Source organism: Epinephelus lanceolatus, chromosome 18 (assembly GCF_041903045.1).
Source record: "Epinephelus lanceolatus isolate andai-2023 chromosome 18, ASM4190304v1, whole genome shotgun sequence".
Taxonomy (NCBI): Eukaryota; Metazoa; Chordata; class Actinopteri; order Perciformes; family Serranidae; genus Epinephelus; species Epinephelus lanceolatus.
Window position 1 is genome coordinate 24,777,415 of NC_135751.1, and position 26,472 is coordinate 24,803,886.

The window sequence follows — 26,472 nt, forward strand, 5'->3', positions numbered from 1 at the left end:
TTTTCATAGACTACACATTATTAGTTATACGTGACCAGCTCCCTGAATAAACAGACTCCATGCCGAGCGCAGGTGGTCACAGATGTGAGGAGAGTTTTGGGCACTCCTGCAGATGTTGCTCTGACTAATCACCATCAAAGCGAGTGAGTTTGTGTGTCATGTGAGAGTGCCAGTACGCATGTTTTCATCGCAAATGCCTGTGCTTAAATATGTTGTTGTACTCTCAGTGTGTACGTGAGTGTGTTGAGGTTGCATGCAGAGCACCAAGTGCATATATGGAGGTCATGCTGTATACGAGAGTACCCAAGTGTGTCCGTGCATCTTTTAGCCCGTGCTTTTGCACTTCAAAGAGAGAGTGTGTTTTTTTGTACACGACTGTGTGTGTGAGTCAGTGGCCCAGCTGCATTGCACAGGGCCTACCTGTGGGTGTAGCTGGCCCAAATCCACTTTCTTAAGTCTGCTTTTTATTCAGTGTCACATAAACAAATACCAGCAGGGTCCGTTCTCTTCCAAAACTGCTCAATAACATCCTCAGATCTTTCCCCAACATCTGTTGACCTGCAGTTTTTTTCACCGCGGAGGATCATGTAAAGCAACACTTTTACGGTGGTAGTGTACAGCAAGGTGTGTTTGGCTGTGTAAGCCTTTTAATTTCCAAGTGCTGCGTGGTCTAGCGCACTGTCATGAGCACAGACATATTCAACACCCACACATCATTTTGTACAAACCTGTGTGTTTTCATAGGCAATATATACTCAGACGTAGACACACCGGTGCAAATACACATTCACTGACACACACACACACACATTCGAGAACGGGCTCAAACTTGCCCCACATTCACTCAGCAGGTCTTGTATGTCTTTGATATGCCTGACCCTCTTATTGTTTTTTCTATATTTCTCTATAAGACGGGTGGTATGCAACTGATTAGATAGATAAATATACCCTGAAGGTGAGAGACGGGCAGAGGGGAGGAGAGGAAGCATACAGAGTTTTCTCTTGTCCCGACACATCTCAGCAGTGGAACTTTAATCTGCTAAGGGAAGCTTCGTGCAGCCCGATTAGGAACAGTCAAACAGGCGCTTTCCCTGCCGGGCTGAAACAGAAATTAAGTGCTTAGGCACAGCCATCATTTTGTTTGTTTTCGCAGCGCCTTTTTCAAAAGATACACTCAGAGATACGAGCTTTGATCACGTGCTGGGACAACACAGAGTCATGTTTGAGCCTATGTGCAGTACTAATGCGATGTAAAGATGCAGAGAAAGTGGCTTTGCAATGCTGATAATAATCTCTTATGTTCGGCACTTACTTTTAACAGCCTCTACTCCACTGTCTCTACAACAGAACAGTATTGTCTTTTTTAAGGGGGGGTCTTTAGGGGGAGATAGCAGGTCAACAGTAAATGCCAAATAGAAGTGGTCTACATCATCTGAAAGCAGGGAACCTGAGGATTACTTTTTAATGCCGCTCAATAATTTGTCAAGTTTTTTTTAAGTAAGAAATATGTAAAAACAAACACTGTATTCGGTTAGGACCTATTTAAAATGTCTCGCAAGATATATATTTAGCAATTTTTTTTTACCACTCTAGAATTGTGTCAAAAATCCCTCCATAGTATCACATTAAGACACCAAGACCTCGAGATGTTCCTCAGGGTCATCGTAGAAAAATCCAGACTGTGATTTGGTAAAGTCATATGTCATCTGAATGCCCTACGTCTCTAGGTTTTGGTTGTAAAGTTGCACGAGGCTGCGATTATCCTAGAGGTCATAAAAATGGTCTACAACTACAATGAAATTGCTGCTATGAAGGCCGACATCATAACACATGAGTAAAATTGGGCTCATTAATCCACAAGAGTCTCAGCTTTTCAGTCATACCCAATTTATGCAACTCCAAGGGACCCCAATATACAGTATTATGCAAAATACAATAGGCGAAAATAACTAATTGGTACTGCACGCAAAAAACGGCATGGTTTTTGCAGCAAACTGCATGGAACTAGCATAAAGTGCGCGTGTCTGTATAGGGTAGACTCGTAGATACCCATAGAACCTGTTTAGATTCAAAAACGTTGGGGTAGAGGTAAAGGAACCCCTGTGAAGATGGCCATGCTAGTTTTCCCCTTGCAAAAATGTACGGAGTGGAGCGTTATTTAACCACTTTACCGACAAGCTAGTTGGTACCGATGGATTCCTTAGGTCTTCTAGTTTCATATGGTTCCAGTTTTATCGTCATCTAGCTCTAAAAAAAACATTTATGCCGGCCGGGAACCCTGGTGTCCGTGCAGAGAGGAAAGTTTGTCTTCACGTCAGTAGGGATAGTAAAGTTGTCAATATGCTAGGGGTGTAACAATTCATTGATCACCGATCCAATATCATTGATGTAAAGTGAAAACATTGAAACATATCGTCACTTTTAAGATACACATTTATTTTGAAATTTTCATGGCATGTGTGTCACAATTTCCGTCTGAGTGCACCTCCTTCCTGAACATACAAACAGTTCTAGCGGGCTAGCACCAGGCAGATAATGCTAAGTAGCTAAGAAAAAGAAAATGAGGATATTTACGGATATCATCTATTGCAGGCCCTTGATTTGAGTCAAATCAAAATCGTATCTTTGCAGACTTTGTGATAAAAGCGTCGTTGTCCAAAGAATTGTATTGTGATTAAACTTGTGATTTACACCTTTAATAATACCATTGTCAAAAAAAAAAAAAAAAATACAGTTTAATTTCTGTTTTTGAGCCTGATGATGACTGAAACTGGTGCTTATGTTCTTATTTATGATGGTTTTAACTGAGGACAGTGGGTGTTTTTTTGGATGTGGATGATGATGAAGAAATCAGTTGTGTGCACAGCCAGGTGGGTGTGTTTTGTGCATGTTTGTGTGTGTGTGTGTGTGTTGGGGTCATCCAGAGTTCTTAGGCCTGACTCTTTGGATATGCTTCCAGTTGATGATGCAGTTCTAATGGCTGTTCTGTCTTTTCAATCATGCTCCGCTTCCACAGAACAAACTTGTGTGTGTGTATGTGTGTGTATGAGTGAGTAAACAATTCAGAGGAACTGTCAGGTGATTCATTGTAATAGCAGGTATATTGGTAATAACTATGTTCTCCCCCCTCTTTCCCTCCTCCTTCTCCCTCTTTGTCTGTTCCTCCTTTAGTGACATATTTGATGCCATGTTCCCAGTTACCCATATCGCAGGGGAGACAGTCATCCAGCAAGGTATGTATAAATGTTTTGTTTAGATGAATTTATGGAATCAATCATGTGTAAACTGTGGATTATATCACAATTTGAGCTCTGTCCATTCATAAGAGATTAAAAAAAAAAAACAGGATGTTGGGCCAGAGACAGATCCTGAGGCGTCCATTCCCAGCACAACAAAATTAGTGTGTGTGCAGGTTTTGCGACCATGGAGCACCAGTGCGACTTGCAATTATTGTTAAAATATGAACGAGACAACTTTGTTTCCAGCTCACATTTAACGGCACTGGGTAACAGTTAAAATTCCGCTAGCTGCTAACATTTAATTGTTGACCGGAAGCTTCAAGTTCACAGCAAAAAAACAGCAACGAGCTGGGTGCCTAAGAATATATGCAACAATGGTTTGATTTATTTTATCATAACAGTACTTGATTTAGTTTATTTTAAAAGTACTTTATGTAACTTTAATATAACAGTGGGCTATTTTATTAATCTTTATCATAACAGTACTTTATTTACCTTTACTATAACAGTGGCTAGTTTATTTAACTTTATTCTAACTGTAGTTTATTTGGTAGTTTAGTATTTTAGTGGTGTTAAGTAGTTCAGATGAGATTTCTAAATATCAAGATAAATATCATGTACCTTGACACAGCATAAAAATATTCCGATAATATTTATGGGCCATATCGACCACACCTGCTGCAGACTCATTCATCCTCAGAGTGAATGCTAATTTTAACCTTTTCCATTAAATACAAAAGCCAGATTTTAGTAGGTGTTAGTGGGTTTTTTGTCCAGTGGAAAAGGGCTTCAGACACATTTTCCACCAAAATACCAAAAACTTGCTTTGCACTGCCTCATTTGAATGAACCTCCATGCGCTCTGCACTGGGCACCAAAATACCTCGCAAACAAGGTCAGAAAACTACCAAATGGTTCAAGTGTTGCCTGCTCCACAAAAATAGGCCCCTTTATCTCAAAGACTGCATCTAATGCGCTGCCACTCTCTGGTTCATTTTGTCCTGCCACTTCCTTGTTCCCTCCCTTTTCCTCTCTTTGCCCCTCTCATACATTCCCTCAGTCTGCACCAGATGTCAGGTCCGTCTCCTGTATTCAACCCCAGTCGTCCAAGCCCTCACTCTAGACATCCCTGGACTTTGAGGGAACACAGAGCCTAGCAGGGCCAGACTGTATTTTTCCAGCAGCCCCCCACTCAAACTCCTATCAAACACAGACACGTTTAATCACATATCGAAAACACTGAAAACACAGACAAATGTCCACTACTCTCAGATAACAGTGTGTTCACACCTGCATTAAATCACACAGGTTACACTTGTGGAGCATGCCATACAAACAACTATCGACTTTTGGACACACACTCACTTCAGTCTCACTCCCACCTACTCTAAGACAGCATCCAGGAGTATATCAGTCCTAATTTGGTGATAATAGGTCTAGCTAACTTTGCAGGGGCCCCCCAGTCCCAGACAGCCCATTGTTATATACACTATGGAGTGTGGTATACAGTATATATGGTGCTGATGTCATTGCTAATGTCTGGACTACTGTACAGCTTAGAGAAAAAAAACCCAGCCATGCTACAAGCCCATCACACACTATTTAGACACAGCGAGGAGTTATTGACTCTGTGGCTCGAGTGGTATTTAAACAAAGGGAGAATTTGCTCTATCATAACATGCAAAATGGAGTAAAGAGGTATTTTCATTGTAATCTAACGTTAATTTCATCTGCTGTTTTTGACATGTATTTAATTTTGCAGCTTTAAGTGGTTGAAAAGCAGCATTTTATGTATGATTACATATTTAAAATATCAGATTGTAGCAGTAAATCAGTTTTAAAAGACGGACATGTTCAGCTTGATGGTGCACCAACGCTTAAAAAACACCTCAGAGGCCGAGGATATAACCCATGTTTTCCTTTTGAGCAAAGCCAAAGAACCTTAACAGTGTTAACGTCAATTAGCTTGCGTTGAAACGAGGCCTCACTGAGTACACCAGCGTGGCTGTGTGTGTGTGTGTGTGTGTGTGTGTGTGTGTGTGTGTGTGCATGCATGTGTGTGTGTGTGTGTGTGTGTGTGCGCATTCTGGTCAAATATTTGCCTGCACTCTCAGGCACAGGGGGATTGGAAGGGTGCAGGACAAAGACTGGAACACCAAAGTGATAAAAGACAGGAAGAGTAGAAGAAAAGAAAGACAGAGCGAGAGGGAATTGAAAGAGAGATAGATGAGATGAAAGAGAGACAGAGAGAGGGAGATAGAGGAGAGCCAGGTTGCAGCAGGTTGTGTGTGTGTGTGTGTGTGTGTGTGTGTGTGTGTGTGTGTGTGTGTGTGTGTGTGTCTGAGGTCTCCACTGGGACAGACCATCAGACAGACAAGGAGCGTTTTGTGTGACGAATAGAGCTGTATGATTAACGAGCGCTCTCCACTCAGTATTAATTAGCCGTGTGAACTCCTGTGAACTTTACACACAAGGCGCTCTCAGCCTTTCAACTCTTTAGGTGAAGACGCACACGAGAACACACACACAGTCATACACACCCTCACGCAATGCATACACATGCATACTTGTGTCATGTATACTCATGCATCATCACCCACTTGCACCTCTGAATGGAGTTGCATTTGTGTCTTATTGTGAGAGGTAGCTGCAGGGAGAGCTTCACATTTCCCTCGTATGTGGCTGTCAGTCCATTTTCATAATTCCCCCCTGAGCCCCATGTAACGGATACCATAATTAAAGGAACACTTCACCATTTTTCAGCCTTATCTCCAGACTGGATGCTTTCAGTGGACGTTAACCAACCCAGATCCCATGGCTCGCTTCAAGGGTTAGGGTTCGCTTTGAAAGCACAGCCCCTGTCTGTGACACAACAGGGAACCAGTGAGCAAACCGGATAACATTTTGAGTTTCCAGCCATGCACATTTGATAGGTACTCAGTAATTAGTTGCAGCCAGCGAGAGACAGAGAAAACACAAAACAGCAAACAAATGAATGTAATATCCGTTGGATATTAAAATAAAATAATAAAACTGATAAAGGATAATATATTCTCACTACAACTGTAGCCACAGTTGCTGCTTTTTAAGTCTGGTAAGCAGATATGAGGCAACAAAGGAATAGCTTTACATTTTTGGAGGTGCTGCCAGGCAACCAGTTGAGATTACAGAAGTCGCTGCTCTTGATCAAGATATGGACAGAATCGCAATGTTTGTTCTGGGTAGAAAACGTCTTCTTCTGGGTAGAAAACCTTGGCATCACGTACAGAAACTGAAAAATGCTGCCTCAATTGGTTGGTTTGTAGCCACCAAAAAAAAAAAAAAAGACTCACTTAAAGAAATCCATGTTAACGTGTCCTCTGTATTTGAATGTTGTCACCTAGCAGTCAGAAGGTGATTTCTGACGGGGTGCTGACAAAATGAGTAATTTTACTTGCAGAACATGGGAGTTGCTAGTTTACCACTGCCTCAATCACTAGCCCTTTTTAGATAGGAATTGTGCAAATTTGCAGGAAAGCCCAATCAGTCTTTTTTCAGCATTGGCAGTATAAAAACAAAATCGGGGAGTGCTGCAAAATACTGCCTACCTACTTTTGTTTATATAGAATGCGCCTTTTTTGGGGCAATGGGGGGCGTGACAAAACGTGTAGCTCACTGTGTGACGTAAACAGTGACGTGGGAGGGAAGCCACGGCTAGTCAGTCCTTTGGCGATTCTCTTGTAAGTCGGCCCGTTCTTCACCGTTCCTGTCATCTGACAGTTACTGGCCTCTTCATTTGCGAGGACAAGGAGGTAATTCCTAATTGCTTATTCCTGCTATCAGCTGTTTCCTGTTTATCCACCACCAGTGGGTCACATATGCAGTTGCAGAAGGCCGCCTCAGTCTGTTTAAACTAAAAGGGTTCCACATATATGACTACCCTACGAGGCGGAAAATCGGGCACCTCAGATCAACTCGCCACTCCGGCTCTGTGTGTCTAAACGCTTGCAGCTTGCCAGCAAAATGGCCCGACATTCGCCGAAAATCTGGCAGTGTAAAAGGGGCTGCTTAGTGTGTTGGTAAAGTGGTGAAAATTTTCCAAATATAGCATACGCTTAAACTGATATTAGGTTGTTGTAATTTTTTTTTTTTTTTTTGGTGATTCTTTTCAGTTGGTCGTTTTGCTGTGACCTCGTCCACAGCAGTATGTTGCTCAGCTTCTGTATCAATAGATTTGGTTTATTAAAGGCGCTAGCAAAGCAACACAGTGCATAAAATAAGCACAGCATAAACTGTTATAAGATGTGGAGCAGGTCGACCCAAATGCAGGAGACTGCAAGCAACAGGAACTCTCAAAGATCACTCTTTATTCTGTGTGAGCAGGGAAACAGCAAACTGAAGAGCACACAACCAAATCAAGGATCCAACAATGACTGAAATAAAAAGCAGAACTTAAATACAGATTAGTCTGACGAGGGGATGAAGTGCAGGTGGAATGAAAGGGTGGAGGAGCACAGGTGAGGGGAATAAGGTGATTAGGAATGGAGCTGATTGGCTGGGAAAAACTCAGGAGCAGGGAGGACTAATGAAGCTGATACAGGGCAGGTGTGTAGATGGGCAAATGAAGGAAAGGCAGCACTGGAACACAGGAGGGGAAGAACACAGTAAACAGAAACCAAGACAGCACAGTCTTTTAAAGGAAACATAGATCTCAATAGCAGTACTCAATTACTGATCGGAATGTGCGTCTGTGCCCATTTAGTATAACAATATCTAGAACAGAATAAATGAAGCTGACATCTGTGGTTGCCTTATATGAATCTCTCCATGCTTTACATCGTACTGAGGTGTTATAGCTCTGCATGCTCAGGCACCTCTGTTTCAGAGTTTCCACTATTAAGCTACACAAGCAGTAATGAGTGCTGCTGTTTGCTGGCAGAGCACCGTTTTAGATATTGGCAGGCTCAGTGAAATATGCATTCTGGAGGAGGCAGCGGCACCTTTGACGCTGGATCTGCCCTGAAGCTTTTAGAGGCCCGCAAGTTATAAAGACCCAAAGAAAAATGATAGCAAGACAAGAAGTTCAACAGTGTGTTTAATAAGGGATGAGGATGGAAGTGAGACTGTGTGCCTGTGTGTAGAAGTCTCAGGATTGTTTTTGTATTCCAAGTGTATGACAAATGATTTCAATCTCTTAATGCACCCATTTAGGTTTAATGGTTTAAAAATCCACCTTTGAGAACTTAAGCAGGCAGTGGAAGTAATAGGAAGTGTAAGCTTTCCTGTTGGCTCCAGGTGCCTTTCCTGCCTTTTTTTTCCTGCTCTCACACAAACCCCTGTGTTTCTCCTTGTGTCTCCCCTCCAGGCGATGAAGGAGACAACTTCTATGTGATTGACCAAGGTGAAGTGGATGTAAGTGGCCACCATGGAGACACAAGCACACACACACAAAAACACTAATTTCTCTTTAGAGTGATTTTTTTCCATATAAAGGGGATTCCAATATGCAGCGTGCCAGGATTTATTCACCTGTTTTCAAGGATCGGATATAAGAAGGATTTTGACAGAGTGGGAAAACCCAGCCTTCTCCACTCGTGGTGAGACAATGTTTCCTTCTAACAATGAACAGGTTGTATTGGATTGCCCCCATGTTTTGTTCTTCACAAAGTTCGGTTCCACTCCGATGACAATCTGAACATGGCGCTATAGAGTCCAACGCACTGTGAAGGCAGCCAAACTGAGAACGTCTTTTGTCTTAGCAAGCCTGATGCAGAGCGATAGAGTTAAGTGGAGAGATAAAACAGGAGCTGACGGAAAGTTAAACAGGAAGTGACCTTATCAGCTTACAGCCCTGAGCGCAGACACAGTGGGTAATAGAAGAGAGGCAGGTTGGCAAGCTTGGCCGAGCGTGCTGACACAGTCGGCCCACCTAACACACATAGAAAAGGACGTGTATAAGTACTGAGATGGTGCCTTGATAGAGAGATTGCAAAACTCTTTCCAAACATCATTGCAATGTTTTGGATGATGTCTTGTCGGATGTGATTTGAGAAGTCATGAGGCCTGTGTCGAGATTCTGGTGAAACAGTGATGGACCATGATTCTTTTCCACAGAGGGGAAGCTGTGTGCACGTACATTGTCATGTTGAGGCAAGGTCCAAGTTAAGTAATTCAGTTAAGAAATAAGCTGAGAATATCCTCCACGCACTGGATTTTATTTCCCCAACTTTATTAGACTGAACAGGCAACATTTCGACCTTGAAATTAGACGTTTTTATTCTTCCAGGCCGGCATCAGGAGGGATCGAGCCAATATGTTTTCAGGATGTCCATCCATCGTCCAGTCCATTGTCGTAAACGTAATATCTCAGGAACGTCTTGAGAAAATTTCATTCAGATTAAATTCAGTGGTCAAAGGTCAAGGTCACTGTGACCTCACAAAAAATGTTTGGTCATAATTTAGGAATTCATGCACTAATAAAAAAAATAAAATCACACAAAAAATAATGGAGTGATGACATATTATATCCAAAAGGTCATGGGTCAACTTCACTGTGACATCATAATGTTATGCAAAAAACTTTTCTGGCCATTTTTAAACGTCATAAGTCAGGAACAGAAGGGAAGATTATGATCATATTTCACGTTTGGTCAGATATTGACACAGGTAACAAGTGGCAGCAAACAGGAGACTGACGGACTGACTGGATGCAGGTTCCCAGATTCCACCAGCCAATGGCACGAGAGGGGAGGAGAAGCTAGAGCTGAAGCCCACAGAGCCTGAGGAGCAGCACAGCTCAGGTTAATCACACATTCACCAATGTGGGAATGCAGCAAAGGTGTTGGGCCATCACATGCCACCCGAACAGCTTCAGTGCATCTTGGCCTTGGCACCTTGGTCTTGAATATATTCCCTCATCTGGTGCTGTGATGATGGTGGCTGAAAGCGCTGTCCAAGGGCTTATTGATAATCCCTTTACATACAAAATCGTTACACCTGTTTCAAACATTGTAAACTTTGCTGCCCTCATGCATCATTTATGTTGGCATAGATACAGCCAAGCAATGGCACTCAAGGGCAGAGTTAAAAGTTTCAGACGACAACGAACGATATGATGCTGGAGTTGGTAATAATATGCCTTTTAATGGAGGCAGTATTGTAGGTGGCGTTGATCTGTGAGGCCGTTAAATACATTGCGACATGTGATTGTATAATACTTTTCACTATATTACCAATTCATTCCATTCCGCCATTTTATAAATGTCTTTGTTGTCTCCTATGGTCGAATCTTGCTTTGACTACGTTACACTGCCTCCATGACTTCTGGTGGTACTGCTTCATTTTGTCCGTATCTGTGAGCCTCAACATGTTGGCCCAGAATCTCCTATAGATGTTCAACTGGGTTGAGATCTGGTGACTGTGAAGTCCGAAGCATATGAATTACAACATTTTCATACTCATCAAACTATTCAGTGACCCCTCGTGCCCCCATTGATGGGGCTGAATGGCATGAAGTGACCACTCCCACCAGGATAGAAATGTTTCATCATAAGATAAAGGTGATCAATGTGTATTGTTCAAATTCAAATTCAAATTCAACCTTTATTTTAACTTGGAAATACATTGAGGTAGAGACCTCAATTACAATTTAGCCAAGTAAAACAATATAAAATAAAAGCACTTATGTAGGGCTCTTTCACACCAGGGTAATCCTGGGGACTCGGTTCAATTGGGCAGGGAATGCCTAAAAATTTCACACCTTCATGTGGTTCGGTTCACTTTCACTGCACTTTTTAAAGTGGACCAAACCGCCTGGATAATGTCATGCAGTTACAACAGCTGCTCGTTTGGGGGCGGTATTGCACGAAATGACCACTGACCAGGAAGAAAAACAACATGAGGAAGAAGAAAACCCGGCTCATCAATTGGCCACGACTGAAAACGGAAATACATCCCCTTCAGCTGGCTTGGTCACCACAAAAACACCAAATACCAAAATGCACTGCGCTCTACGTCACTTCCTCTCTTTGGTTCACTTCCTCTCTTTGGTTCGCTGGATTGTCTCCAAATTAGTTCAAATGTGAGTGTTCACACCACTCCAAATGAACCGAACTATCTGTGGAAGTGGATTGGGGTTTGTTTAAAGTGGACCAAATAGCACCAGTGTGAATGCGTCCTTAGACACAGCATAAAAAAAACAAAGAGAAACTCATTTAAAAGTGGCAACAAGAAGTAAAAAGCAAGAAAACCACAATTAAAAAAAAAAGCATCAATTATCCCTTTTAAGGAGACAAGTAGACCCAAATCATGCAAGCAAATTGCCTTCCACAGCCACCAGATCCTCTCACTTGTTGTGTTTCTCCTCTCTTTCATTCAGCTTTTTCCTTTAATTTGTCACCCGCCTATATTATATGAGTCTGGGCAGACATGGATCCAAACTATAACTTGATGTGTTGGCGGTAATCCTAGTTTAGGCCTGATGAAAGGTTGCCTGTTTTATCTAATTATGTTTTTGGTTGTTAAATTGTGCGCATATTCTCTTCTTTTTCCTTCCATGATTGTTTTGTTCTCTTTTTCTCAGTTATCTTCAACATTAGTAGTGTTGTGTAAGATCTGATATTCAGTGTGTGATCTCTTACTTTCACAATAGAGGCTTTTTACAGGGAAACATGGTTTTTAGTTTTCACCAGTAGTCTTACAGTCTGTGTCTTGTCTCTTTTCAACCAGTCAGCGTGTTGAAACCACTTGATCTAGTTGGGTGTAGCAGCTTTTCCTTTTACCACAAGTCAGTCCTTACAGATCTCTCTAAGCTGTGTAACCTTAACTCATACTGTAAGTTTGGGAAATGTTTTTGCTTGCATATCCTGGGCTGATATTTGTGCTTTTTCTTATATTTACCATGATCCTTCTATTATTTATATTGGATTCACAGTTGGTTTGGAGCTTTGTCCAGCAGCTGCAGCGTCGCTTTATGTCTTTAACGTCTTCGTCAATGTGTTGAGGGAGGTGGCCTTCTCTGGGCTGAGACTTAAACCTCTTTCTGTCTGCCAGCAGTGAATCTTAGGCATCTGCTCCCACAGCCAGGATCCTATCATTCTGCACCCACGTTGGGGGAAGACCCCTGCCCTTGGTCTCACCCACATGCTCATCTGTGTCTCCTTCACCTCTCTCTACAATCCACCCCTCTATATCTGCAGACAGCTGCTGCCTCCCAGCCACAGCTCAGTAAACTAAACTACTTAAATCTCTGTGCCGAGGTTATTAAAGTGTGGAGATGTCTCTCATTAGACAGGGGTGTAAATCTGCTGGCATCCCATAAACTGCACAACCACTGCCACTGATGTAAACACCCCTCCATGTCTGCACACAAGTGTATTCACTTACAGACATTGGCCTGTATTTATATGGGTGCACCACAAAGGAAATTAAAGCTTTCATTCCACAAAGTGAGATGATCTTGTTGGAAAAAAATGCTATTTGTAATTAAATATTGAGTTTCTGGTAACACTTTAGTTTAAGTTCCTGTGCTTTGCATATAAAGACATATAGAAACATATGAAGAATAGTTTATAACACTATGTGGTTGTCAGCTGATATTTAAGTGTTTATTAATGTACTTGTAAACAACTATAACTCCTCTTGTGGCCGCCCATAATGACTGACTGGTGCATAAACAGATCATAAATAAAAACATAGCTGTAACATAACCTAGCTACTACCGCCACCGAGTACTATTGATAGCAGTAGCTCAGTCATTGATATGTACTGCAAACTACATATACACAGTACATGTACTACAGGTACTGAGCACTATGTGGTTACAATATTGTATGTATGTACAATACATTACAATTACGGATGTTCCTGGCGACTAAACGAAAATTTTAAGTTCAACTAGTCAACTAGTCAGGCAGCTGATTTAATGGAGTTGAAACTTCTCAAACACAACATATGGATACCACCAGAGAGACGTAATTCTCTTGGATGTGTAGATATATTTTTTATGTATGTGGTGTAAAAAATGTGATCATGGCAGCAGGTTAGAAATCTGGTGCCTCCCAACTCTTCAAGAAATTTCTCATCTCAGTTTACATAGGAGTGAATATGAAAATTCTGTGACCAGCACAAATGTTCCTACGTTTTGATGTATAAAGTGTTTATGTAGAATGGAAACTGTGGCCATGACAGTGAAGTAAGAGCATTTTTTAAAAAATATTTTTGAGCCCCTCTTCACTCTAGTTCTAAAACTTTCCGTGTGTGTGTGTGTGTGTGTGTGTGTGTGTGTCTTTGTACAATAAAGGTTTGAAAAAAAAAAAAAAAGAATTCTATGGTGGATAGAACCATAGACATATATACATAGACGCCGCATTGACTGCCGCTGCCTATCAGAGCCGACGTCCTCGCCGGCTGCCATCTTGGATGGGTCTCGCTTCGCCTCCACAGTGCATTCACTTCTATTGAGGAAGGAGCTGTATGCACAAGTAAAATAGAATAACTCACTGAATTTTCAACTGATTTTCACGCGGTTTGGTTTGTTACAAACGGCACACATGTAGTTATGATACAGGATGCTTTCGTACATTAAAAATGCGGGATTTCATGCTTTAATACTTTCTGCAGATAGCAACAGCATGTTATTTAGGTCACAACACAGTTATTTTTTTCACCTCAACCTCAGAGTGGGATATATATATATCATAGACTGTATAAAATAATATATTTATGATATATATATATATATATATATATATATATACATACACACACACACACACACATATATATAGGCTATATGTGTATATATATATATATATATATATATATACACATACACAGTATTTATATACTGTATAAACACAATATACACAATACAAAACATAGTATAGCATATTATGTATAGCGCACCTTTGTGCACATATTCACTTTTCCACCAGCTGTGCTGCAAATATCCATCCTCCTCATCCTTCTGTATCTTTTTTCAAATTATCTTGACCACAGTCCCATTTTCATAGTTATAATACCAATACCAAAATTAATTTCAGTGTTTATGTAAATATTGAAAATGTTTTTTTTACTACTTTTGAGGGATCACAGCAGTCAGTGTAATAAGAATAAGAAGAACTTTATTAATCCCCAAAGGAAATTTCAAAGAAGTCTGTAAGATCATCTATTTAACAAAGAAGTATTAAGTCTGATGGCTGTGGGTATAAAAGAGAGTGAGTGTGTGTGAGAAATAAACTCAATCAACAATCAAGCTTTTTCTTTATTAAAATATATTAATAAATTTATTAATATGCTATATTATTAATATGCTGTACTATGTTTTGTATTGTATATATTGTGTTTATACAGTATATACAGTATAGCCTATATATATATATATATATATATATATGTGTGTGTGTGTGTGTGTGTGTGTGTGTGTGTGTATCTATATCTATCTATCTATCTATCTATATATATATATATATATAGTATATATATAGTACAATGGATATATATATATATATATATATATATATATATATATCTCCATCGCACTCTGGGGTTGAGGTGAATAAAATAACTGTGTTGTGACCTAAATAACATGCTGTTGCTATCTGCAGAAAGTATTAAAGCATGAAATCCCGCATTTTTAATGTACAAAAGCATCCTGTATCATAACTACATGTGTGCCGTTTGTAACAAACCAAACCGCGTGAAAATCAGTTGAAAATTCAGTGAGTTATTCTATTTTACTTGTGCATACAGCTCCTTCCTCAACAGAAGTGAATGCACTGTGGAGGCGAAGCGAGACCCATCCAAGATGGCGGCCGGCGAGGACGCGCTCAGGCACTCGATGCGGCGTCTATGTATATATGTCTATGGATAGAACCCTTTGTGACATCACAGCACACCCGTACCAAGTTTGTAAGTATGAGTGAATTCAAAGAACCTGCATTAGTGCATGACTTTCATTGTGCCTAAACTCAAGACCGCATTTTAGTTTAACACACATCTTAAAATGAGCAAAACAAAGATGCCAGGTGAGACACTCGAGGCAGAGTATTCACACTGTGAAAGTATGTTTTACTCTGCCATGGAAAATTTAGAAAAATTAACCAGGGAGTCTTTATTCCCAACTTTAAGTAGAGAGAACGTTGAAAGTGTAGTGCTGAAAGTGGGGGTTCAGACAGAGAGGTCAGACGGCCTGGATGATGCGCTTGAATCATTGCATGATGCATATGATAGCATCAACAGCACTGTGACAGGGATGATCAAGGAATTTCCTCTGTTTGATAGAAAGGTTAACTTTCAATTATCATTGTGCAATGAAAAAGACCACTTGCGAGAGACATCAGGGAAAGTCCAAGCCTTGGAGAAGGAGAGGAAGGCCTACCTCCAAGAGCTTGAAGAAAGTAGAGCTAGGGCTAAGGATATAATGGAAAAATTTCTAGCGGAAAAAGCAGAGAAAGAGAGGATTAAAGAAAAATTTAGCTCTCATCAAGAAGGTTGAAGTGCTGCAGGACCTCCTCAACCAGCAGAACCTGAGGGCTATTGAGAGGGAGAAAAGGCTTACATTGAAGGTGGCCGAGCTTGAAGAAAAGCTTGCATGGCAAAACGAAAAGCCCAAGGAAGCAGGGTCCACAATAGATCAGGAACCCAACCCGAAGGCTGTACCATGTAGCAAGAAAGGGGCTAGCCCAAAGACCGTCCATTTTAACCCAGAACATGAGTATATCATTAATGAAGACTATGATTCTGGGCAGCATGAAGAGCCTCCCAAGGAGCAAAAATGCTGCGAAGACGTTGTTGAATACGCTGACGAGAGCATTATAGAAGCACAGGAGAGCAGGGCTTCTGGCAAGGGTGGGATGCCTTCACTGAACGTGGCCAACCAGACAGGGTTTTGCCCCGTCATGTATAACGTAGCAAAGGAGTTGGCCGTTATTAATGAAGATGATGATGATGATGATGATGATGATGTTGATGATGATGATGGCTTGGGGCAGCATGAGAACCCTAACATTGAAAACCCAGGCCAGGAAGAAGAGCTTGGATGTTATGTAGAAAGTGGGGACATCATTAGGGAATGTGATGATTCTGGCCAGCAGGAAAAGCCCCAAAAAAAGAAGCGTAAAGGCTGGAAAAAATTTATTTATAATATCAAGCCCTGGCACTGGGGTAAAAAGTAGAGGCCTCCATATTTGGCCCTGGTATCCCTGGGCACCGGGGCCAAATTTGGATAGGTAAAAGGTAGAGGATAAAACTTCCTGCTGTGTGCGGTTTTCTCTGGGATGCTCCAGTTTTCCCACACATAAAAAAACAAAAAAAAGCCCCACCATCAGACGCTTACCAACAGCTGCCCCAGGTCTGCCTCCATAATTGGCCCCAGTATCCCTGTGCTCCGGGGCCAAAGTAACCCAGCACTACGTTACAGAAACAACTCAAGTTAGGTTAAATTTTTTAAGAGTGTAACACCAAACCCTGGCGTTGGAGTGAAAAACAGAAGCTAAAACCCCTGTTTTTCAGTAATAGTTTGACAGTAATAGTTTGACAAAATAATCTTTTAATGTCAAACTATTACTCACTTAATTAAGGACAGCCCCGTGCTTATTGGTTGGAAGATGTGACCTCACAGTTTTCAATCTACCATCTGCCACGTGCTGTGGGTTTACTCTGGGTGCTGCAGTTTCCCCCACATATTTTACAATAATAATAATTTTTATAATATGAATAATAAAGTACTAATTAAAGAATTCAATGTGTCTTGTGAAGGGATTTATTTCATATATAAGTAAATGCCTAATATTTTGTGTGCACATTTATGACTATATACTCAAGGAGCTCTCTTGGTTGTGGTGATTCACAGTTGTTGAAAAACCTGTTTTATTAGCTGTTTTATATCGTCATTAACTGCTGACTCCTAACCAGCTGGTAACGGCTGAACTTTTCCAGAAATCATCTCGGCTAAAAACAAGTCTTACCGTCTGTTGCAGGCCACATTTTGGGCTTTGTTGTAGGGCTGGGCAATATGACCAAAATCTCACGATATAGGTCATTTCATATCCCAATAACGATACATATTAACATCCTTAATACTACATACAATTAAGGATGTTCCTGGCGACTAAACGAAAATTTTAAGTTCGACTAGTCGACCAGTCTAAAGAAAGGAAAACACTAATTTTATGGTGAATGTGCTCCAGCCAGGAGGTTATCATTTTTGCGTCCCGGCACGGTGTATTCAGGCTCAGCATATTCCATTAACTTCCTGAAGCCTTTACCTTTGACAAAGTTAAGCAGAAGCATAACTTGCGAGGTTATTGTTGTGATGAGCTGGGTTATCTTATCAAACCAGGCTGGGTCACAGCATCTCCGGGGGAACGATGTCAAATTGGTCTGGTGTGTCAAGTGTGTGGCTAGCACCGCTAGCAGCAGCAGCCGTCCTTCCGTGCAGGTTAATATCCAAATGCTTGAGATGAATGAGGTTGCGCATTGCTGCAGTTGAGTGATTATACGCCATTTTTTTCTGACACAGCCAACATGCTACCTTGTTTTCATTTTCTAGATCAAAGTGCTGCCAAACCACGCTAGTTTTGCGACAGGACATATCTCCAGTTTCCCACCGTGCTGTTTAAAAACTCCACTCTACTCGAGGATTGGGGATGGGGACTGCTTTCTGACGGCTCTGTAGCACTCACTAGTTGCGGGCGGCTGCGTGACAGTTAAGAGGCCTTGCACATGAATAAAACACTAATTGGTTTAACCGACTAATATTTCTGGTGCCGACTAGAGAGGGGGCGGATGTTTAATCATTAAGACGACTAAATGCACGCATCCCTAGTTACAATATGTATTTAACATTCATAATCCCAAAACTAGCAACAGTAGTATTAGTAGTAAAGGCTGTAGGAGTATATGAAAGATGGAAAACAGTGATTAACTAGAAAGTGCATTTCGTGCGGCACATGCGTGTGGATGCTGAATGCTGAAATGAATTCAAGACCATGGTTGAAAATGCTGAATCATAACTACTTTCTTTCTTGTTAACATGACTGAGACAAGATAAGAGATAAGATTTAATCATGTTTCAAAGAGAAATATAAATCAATTATGTAATATATACAAGTTGCATATTTGTAAATTGAACAACCCTCCATCTTCCATCTTTTCAATGTATTTTCATAGCTTCGGGGATGTTTTGCTGATACGTTTCTAAAATGCTTTGCGCTGCATCAGCTGGAATTACAAAAATTGTAAGTGGTCATGATCAGCCAAGGCTGCTGCTCGGATGCCTGGCAAGATCTGCACTCCACTGAGTGTATGTTAGTTATCATTATTATTTGAGTAGATTTGGCATTTGGAAATGATATAAAAGATTTGCTGCCAAATAGACAGCATATAAAGACACTCTCTCACACTTACACAGCCCATGGGTATGCACAGATAAACACTCCAAGTAACCACAAACAGAAGTACACAGCAACACTGTCTGCTCATCCACCTTCCAGTACATTTGATTTGTTGCTTCTTAATTACCACCAGGCACACGCAGTTTACTGTAGATATTCGAATGTCGAAAATTCAGTGACAGCTGTGGAACAGCATACATGGTTCAAGACCTGAATTGTTTCATCATGAACTCCATTTTACCTTAAGCACAGGGCTGACTTGATGCAGTACAAGTGTTTCCAATTTCAGTCCTCATGTACTACCTTTGCTGCAAGTTTTTCGTCCTGCTTTTCTCTTCCATACTTTGGTTGGGCCAATGTAAAAATGTTTAAACCAGTTTGATATTAAGTCAAACTGGACAAATATACTAAACTTTAGCACTAGGTGTTTCACTTGACTCAGCAGCTGCTTTCGGGTGGAACATAATGACACCATGTCCTAACAGCAAACAACCCTCAGGCTATCATGTTGCATCATGTTACACTGGAGCTCTCTGTCCGCACTGAATCCGTTATATATGGATATGAAAAATGGCGTACTTGCTATCTTCCTACATTTGTACTTTTTAAACAGAAAACACGCTTAATATTGTAATATTTGCTGGACATGACATAAAATATAGCCAGCAAGTAGGTTGTTAGTAGTGATCATTAAAGCTGCAGTAGGTAGAAAGCCTGAAAACGGTTGATTTTTGAGTCTCATCTGAGTTAGGTTTTGTTCGCTTCCGCCCTGAGCCCCTTCTACCAGACGAGCATGCGAATATTTTATCCTACTTGGTTCTATTTCTCCCTCTCTGGGAGCCTCGGCTCTCCCTCACCGCGCAGCAGCCCTCCCCATCCCTCCCTCGCAGACCTGCACATACTCCTGAGCCTCGGCTCTCCCTCACTGCGCAGCAGCCCGCCCCGCACATACCCCGAGGCTCTGCTCCCACAGCCGACCCTCACGCCCTCCGGCCGGGCCCGGCCCCACCTCACCCTTCCCTTCCCTCCGGGGCTCTCGGGAACCGAGTTCTGTCTTCCTTTTTTTGGGTTGTTTAGCCGTGGAGGCAGTTGTAGCCAATGCAGGAATAGCTAGGAACGCAGTGGTCTGAGCTGAGCTTTGATTGGTTGATGCACATTGGCACTATACTGATTCTTTAGAGGCTGAACACAGAGCCATGGTGAGGTGCAGAAACCTATTGTTTGTCTCAGACCACTTGATTTACATTATGCTTAGAGGATATTATAAAATTTTTACTCAATTATACCAAAACAATGTTGCCTACTGGAGCTTTAACTAGAAACGTTCAGTTTCACTGGCAATCTCCCTCTAGCCAGCTGCCACCCTATTAAGGTTTTTGTAGTGAAATTAGAAAGGTATCTGGTAGACAATTCTTTATTTCAACCTCATGAATTGGCAGTTCCTTCTTTACTGTGGCACAGGTTGCTGATGTAGACGACTTTTTACTTTGCCAGAACTTTTATTCAGTCAGAACCACTTAAGTCAAAGAAAACTTTGGTATCTGCCCTTCCATGTGCCTATGTGGAAAGCCTGAGGCAGAGAAAGCAAACCTCCCTGGGCAATGGAGGGCAACAGCTTCCTGGAACGGAACAGAGCCAGCAGCAATGACAAAGGGCAATTACATTTATAAGTCAGACACAACATGAAAAGGAGGAGCTGGGGTGGGGGCGGGTTGTGAAGTGGCTTGCAGAGGAAGCAGCAACATTAGGCAGGCCAGAGCAGTTTAAATAGAGTGCCCTGAAAGAGATTTGCTAGTTGATTGAACAGAAACGAATCATGTGATCTATCAGGTGACTCCCTTCCACCAATCAGCTGCTCCATCAGTTGATTGGGCTGCTTGAGACCAACTGATGTAGCTGGGACATGAGCTGAGCTTGACATCATGTCCTGCCATGAACTAACGCCATGCTCAATTAATGACAAATGCTGGTTCAGCTGATATGCATAAAATCAAACCGATTCAAGCTTGCACACTGAACCAGATCGGCAAAACTGTAAATCGACCCGACTCTATTCCATACCTGATCCTGTTATAATGTAATGCTGATTGTTTGAAAATTTGAACCCGCATGAAAGTGTACGTGGAACCTTATGGGATCAGATGTACAACAGTGAAGACCGAACAAAGACTTCCAGGACAAGAGATACTTGAGGACTAGAACAGGAAACTGTGCAGTGAAAAAAATATTATTACCTGTACTGTTTGCTCTGATGTAACACTTTTGCAACACTCATGTGATTGTTCTTCTAAGCTTGACGTAACTGAAGCCAGCACTCTGTGTCTCTTTGAGGCCACCGCTCTCTGAGTTATTAAGGCAACAAGATAGCGGATAGTGTGTCAACAGGTGAAACCGTAACGGCCCCAGAGACAGCCTGAATGAGCATCAATGAGGTTGTATTGTCTGTAGAGCTATAGTGGCCGGCCTAAATAGAGCTGTGCATGTGTTTGTGCGTGTGCATGTAGGTGAACAAGTATGTGAGTGCCTATATGGAGAAGACTGTCCTCCATCACTTCCAAATCAAAGGGAAGGTCCTAACAAGACAGGACAGAGAAAATAAAAGGGATGGATGGAGAGATTGGAGGGATAGAAGGCCTTTTAGAGGGTCTCATTTGAGGGCTTAGTGGGGATCAAATGCTTAGGGACAAGCCCAGTGAACATATCAAACTGCCCGGAAACTGAGGAGAAGGAGAGGAGGAGAAGAAAAAGGATTGAGGTGTCTCAGGATGAGTAGAAGAGTTGAGCATTTTCACCCAGCAATGATTTACATTCTTCAGAAGCATTGAATCACTCTGTTTCTTGTTCTGTCTGCAGGTGTATGTGAACGGGGAGTGGGTGACCAATATTGGAGAGGGAGGTAGTTTTGGAGAATTGGCCTTGATCTATGGGACTCCCAGAGCTGCCACCGTCAAGGCCAAGACTGATCTGAAACTGTGGGGCATCGACCGAGACAGCTACCGGCGCATCCTGATGGTATGTACTTCAACACTCTGTCTCGTACTACTTCAGGATACACTTTGAGTTAAGTTCAAACTCTCTCAACATACCAAATACAATTGACTGATTGACTGATTGATTGATTGACAATTGCTATTACTCTGTAACAACTTGATTGAGTATACATTAAGGGTACACCGTCAAGTTTTCTTGTAAAAGCCATGTTTACATTCAGTGTTCCTCACCAAGATGTATTGTGTGTACCCTTGTTGAATATATTTCCTTTTTTATAAAAGCATCTGATTTCTTAAAGATCCAGTGTGTCTTTGCTGGTGCATTACAGCTTATGTTGGATGTATGGAAAAGAAAGTGGTATTGTGTCACATGAATCTACAGTGGATGTTGAATACTCAGGTGGAAATACAATTTATCTTGTGGCTCTAAAATGCAAAGTATTAGCTTTTGTGGAATTTGTGAATGAATTAATTTATGTATATGTTATAATCAAATGGGCATAGCATGAAGCTTGTTTCTCTGACTCAACAGTAACAGTAAGCAAAAGTGTCAAATGTCTGCAGAAGTAGTGACTTCAGTCCTAAGTATTCTTCCAATACACTACAGATTAGGAATTTAACACCTGGGTTTTAACTTAGTTCAAATATTCAAATTTATTTATTTAGGATATTTTGGCTTGTTCATCGCACCCTCTTTAGTTTCTTCCTTAGGATGAAAAAATCTGGTTACGACCTTTCTTCTTCCATCTTCGAACTACCCAGGAGAGCACATGATGACAGACCTCAACCCCTCAACACCCACACAATGACACAATATAGTAGGGCTGTAGACTCCTGGTCGACTAGTCGATTATTTGATTGCTATGTCCTCATCCGACCAAATTCTCATTAGTCAAATAGTCGCTGTGTTACTTTCATAAGGAGAAAAGTGCTACATCAACAGCTTTCCAGGATTAATCCATTATTTCCTGCGGCAGGGGGGACAGGCTAAGTTACCTGGTGAAAATGGGAGTGTTTTCAAAACACCCCCGTTTTCACCAGTAAGCAAAACCATAAAACCCAAGACTGCATAAATTGGGTGTCATTCCATTATTTATGAGAAAAGAAAGGGTTGGCTAGTTTCACTTGGGGAAAACAATTGATCGCTCTCCATTGACTTTGTATTACATAAAGGTGCCTCCTTGTCATTTACGTTAACTAGCAAAAAAGACAAAATTATCTAGGAGCTGCTTTGTGGTGGGATGCACTACTAACATGGGAAATAATCCATAACTATGTTTTTACATAGCTGCCAAACCAAAACACTGAGCTTTTAGAATTAATACGTGAAGCATCAACAGGAAGATATGGGAAAAATGTGGGATCCTAACACTCAGTATGCCTGTGTACAGCAAGCATTTTGCTAACTTGGCTAGACAAACTGCAGAGGCTGAAGCTAACTTAAATATGGAATGCCTGGTTATGAGTTTTGTCATTTTAAATGATGATCTTACCTGATAATTTGATTTATTCTGGCTGTTCAGTGGTATCATTTCTCCAAGATAAGCAAGGTAAGGAGAAGGGACACTGAGATAGACCAATAATATTGAGTTTGTCAATGTACCTTTCTCTGTGTGGTAAACACAGGGTGCTAAATAATCCTTTGACATGCTGATTCTAATGTTTGTAGCCAGCTTCAGGCATTTTGTTAGTATTTCAGCCCTTTGTTGCATATTGTGGCGCCAATAGTTTTCCCCCTCCGGTGGCCGTGGTATTCACAGTATGCCGCGTTGTGCTCTGTCTCTATAGACAAGCGACTGCTTCAACCACGTGACATTTGTTTATAATGCTTGGTGTGCTTGACAAAGTGCAGTTTGAATGCTAACCAAACCAAATGAAAAATGTAATAATGTTGCAACTTCACCCCAAATCGCACGCAGTCTACAGACTACAGGTGTGAGAGAAACCCTAAATGTGATGTACACACAATAAAAATGTACTGTAGTACACTCTTTACAGTCTTATCATTTATTGTCCTTCAATTGCAATATTTTCTCCCACTCAACCACTTAAGACTCCTTAAAACACTTAAGATAGCTGCTTTCATTTTTATATTCAAAATCTATATGCACACACACACACATGCATTTACATACACACACAAAAACCACCTCCACCAGCGGGTGTATCTTCCCCTTAATGTCTCTCTAGCTCTATTGCTAGATGAAAAAACGGGGAAAAAGGGAGGGCTGTGGAGGAGAGAGGGTCAACCCTAATGCCTCGATACACACTTCCAGCTCTGGGAGCTTATCTCGCAGGAATGTCTAAATGTTTAAACTGGAAACACAAGGTGCTCTGCCCTAGCTGTCATACAAATTCACACACACACATTTTGGGTGCTGTTAGACTGACTAATTACTGTCTCCATGCCCAACTAAATACTTCCTCAAAATGTTCTTAACACCTTGCTCCAAATAAATTAAGATAGCCTCCAATTAACCTTCCAAACACCCGTGTGGATCTAAGCTTTCATCATCAGCAGTGAACGCTCTGCTCTGCGTCAAACAGTTTGCACCCGCAGAGATGGAAGGAGGTCGTTGTTTGGACTGCTCAGCTCAATGTAAAGTTGGCACTGGCCTGCCCAGCACTCATGTCACCTCTTAAGCACATAGTTTAACTGAGGGCACAGTCTGCCCTGGTAACCTTTCTTTGAGAGGATTCTCTCTCCCTCTCCAGCTCTCATTCCTTCGTTCCTTCCAGCAGCAGCAGGAGGGGAGACGGGGTGAAGCAGAATTCAATTATGTGAACCTGTAGTTAATTATTGCTGTCAATGATTTGTAAAGCTGTTTTTATAAAGTGTGGTATTCTGGCAACATCGTAGGCCAACACAACGAGCATTCTCTGTGTCTAAGTATGTGTGTGTGTGTGTGTGTGTGTGTGTGTGTGTGTGTGTGTGTTTCCCAGTAAAATTATGGTGAGTGCTTGTGTCTGCAGCTAGTTAGTCAGGAGTGCGGGAAGGTGTGCTGCAGCTACCATCAGTTTCATTGTTCGCACATCTGCCTCTCTGCTGTCCTGCGTCTCTGCTAGATCTCCACATTGTCTAATTGATAATTTGGCCGAACAGTTTTACATCTGTGCAATCACCTTCAAGAAAATAAGTTGATATATCTATAAGTTAATATTTGGTTTTCTTTTAAAACATCAAAATGAATTCTGTTCATGAATTCTATAAACAGATATGTGCGTATGAATGCAGAATCTGTCGGACAAGATCTTGGTATCAGAAGCGTTCTGGTTTCTGTTTGTAGTCCGTTTGTAGTCTGAGTAGCATTGACTCAGTCACTTTTGAGTGGGCTTTGGTTGCATGCAGGTAATAGTCTGTATAGAGAGCAAGAGAGGCAGAGCACAATCTCGGAACCCATCGGCTTTCATCTGACAACTCATCAGAACCCAATGGCTTTCATCTGATGACTCATCGGAACCCATTGACACATCTGATAACGTTTTCCCTTGTTTTTTCATTTATCTGCATTTATATGCAGATCTTTGTTTATGAAGGTTATCGTCTCTAAACTCCAGCTTCATTTTTGTGTCTCAGGTTGCTAATCAGACTGTAAACAATAATGGCACACCAAAGAGAAAGTCTTGGCCCAGATATCCGTCATACAGATATTCGCTGGCCACAACAGAACCTCTGAAATATTGGCTGTCAGACAGATAGCTGATGGGTTCAGAGATTCCATCTGGAGCAACCTTATCCCTAAACATATTTTACCTCTGCTGATTGCATGTGTGTTGACATATATCGAAACAAAATAAAAATATTGTTATGATACATTATTCAACCGATCAGTGCCTTTATTGTCATTGAGCAGCTGTACTGCAAAATTTGGTATTTCCAGTGGGTACATTTAGAAATTCAAAGACAAGCAGACACATTAAAGACGATATATATAACTATAAATAAGCATAATAATAGGGTATTATGGCAGAGTTAGTGTGATAAATTATTGCACAGCCATGACATATTTCACATATTCAGGATACTTTCCACAGATTATTACACATAACTTAAAGCATGGTCATTTGGTATAATTCTTTAATAGCATTTGGGTGAAAGCTTTTCAGGAATCTAAAACAAGGTCAATGATTTAATTTTTGTTGATCTAAGTGAAGCTCACAAAACACTATCCCAATTTATCACAGGCTAAAGCCATTGAAATATATAACTCCAAGTATTTTTGAATCATTGTAGAGTAGAGCGTATTCAATTAGAACTGAAAAGATGAAGTCCTTATCAAACCTGATTCATTTTCTGGTGATCAACTATTTGATTAATATACAATCAAGCAAAAATGTACAAATATTCCCTGTTTACAGCTCCTCAGATGTTGAGTTTTTCCCTTTTTTCAGTTTTATATAATTATAAATTGAATTTATTTGGATTGTGGACTGTTGGTTTGACAATAAGAAACATTTTGAAGACGTCACATTGGACTCTCAGAAACTCTGAGGAGCATTTTCACGGTGGCGCGGTGGTTAGCATTGTTGCCTCACAGCAAGAAGGTTCCTGGTGCCCTTCTGCCCTTCTGCCCTTCTTGGAGTTTGCATGTTCCCCCCATGTTGGTGTGGGTTTTCTCGGGGTACTCTGGTGTCCTCCCACAGTCCAAAGACATGCAGGTTAATTGGTGACACTGAATTGCCCGTAGGTGTGAATGTGAGTGTGAATGGTTGTCTGTCTCTATGTGGCAGCCCTGTGATAGGCTGGTGACCTGTCCAGGGTGAACCCCGCCTCTCGTCCAATGTCAGCTGGGATAGGCTCCAGCAACCCCCTGACCCCTAACAGGATAAGCGGTTACGGAAAATGACTGTTAGTTTGACAATAAGGAAC

The 26,472-nt window shown here is 41.3% G+C and overlaps 1 protein-coding gene across 2 annotated transcripts in view; it reads left to right on the forward strand.

Moving 5' to 3' along the window:
• prkar1b (protein kinase, cAMP-dependent, regulatory, type I, beta) overlaps window positions 1–26,472 on the forward strand; it is a 110,350-nt gene that overhangs the window by 60,223 nt on the left and 23,655 nt on the right. For both annotated transcript variants that reach the window (XM_033645293.2, XM_033645294.2), the window contains 3 exons: window positions 3,172–3,233; window positions 8,583–8,629; window positions 21,466–21,624. In XM_033645293.2, the coding sequence (XP_033501184.1) occupies window positions 3,172–3,233; window positions 8,583–8,629; window positions 21,466–21,624 (268 nt within the window). The remainder of the gene's footprint in view (window positions 1–3,171; window positions 3,234–8,582; window positions 8,630–21,465; window positions 21,625–26,472) is intronic.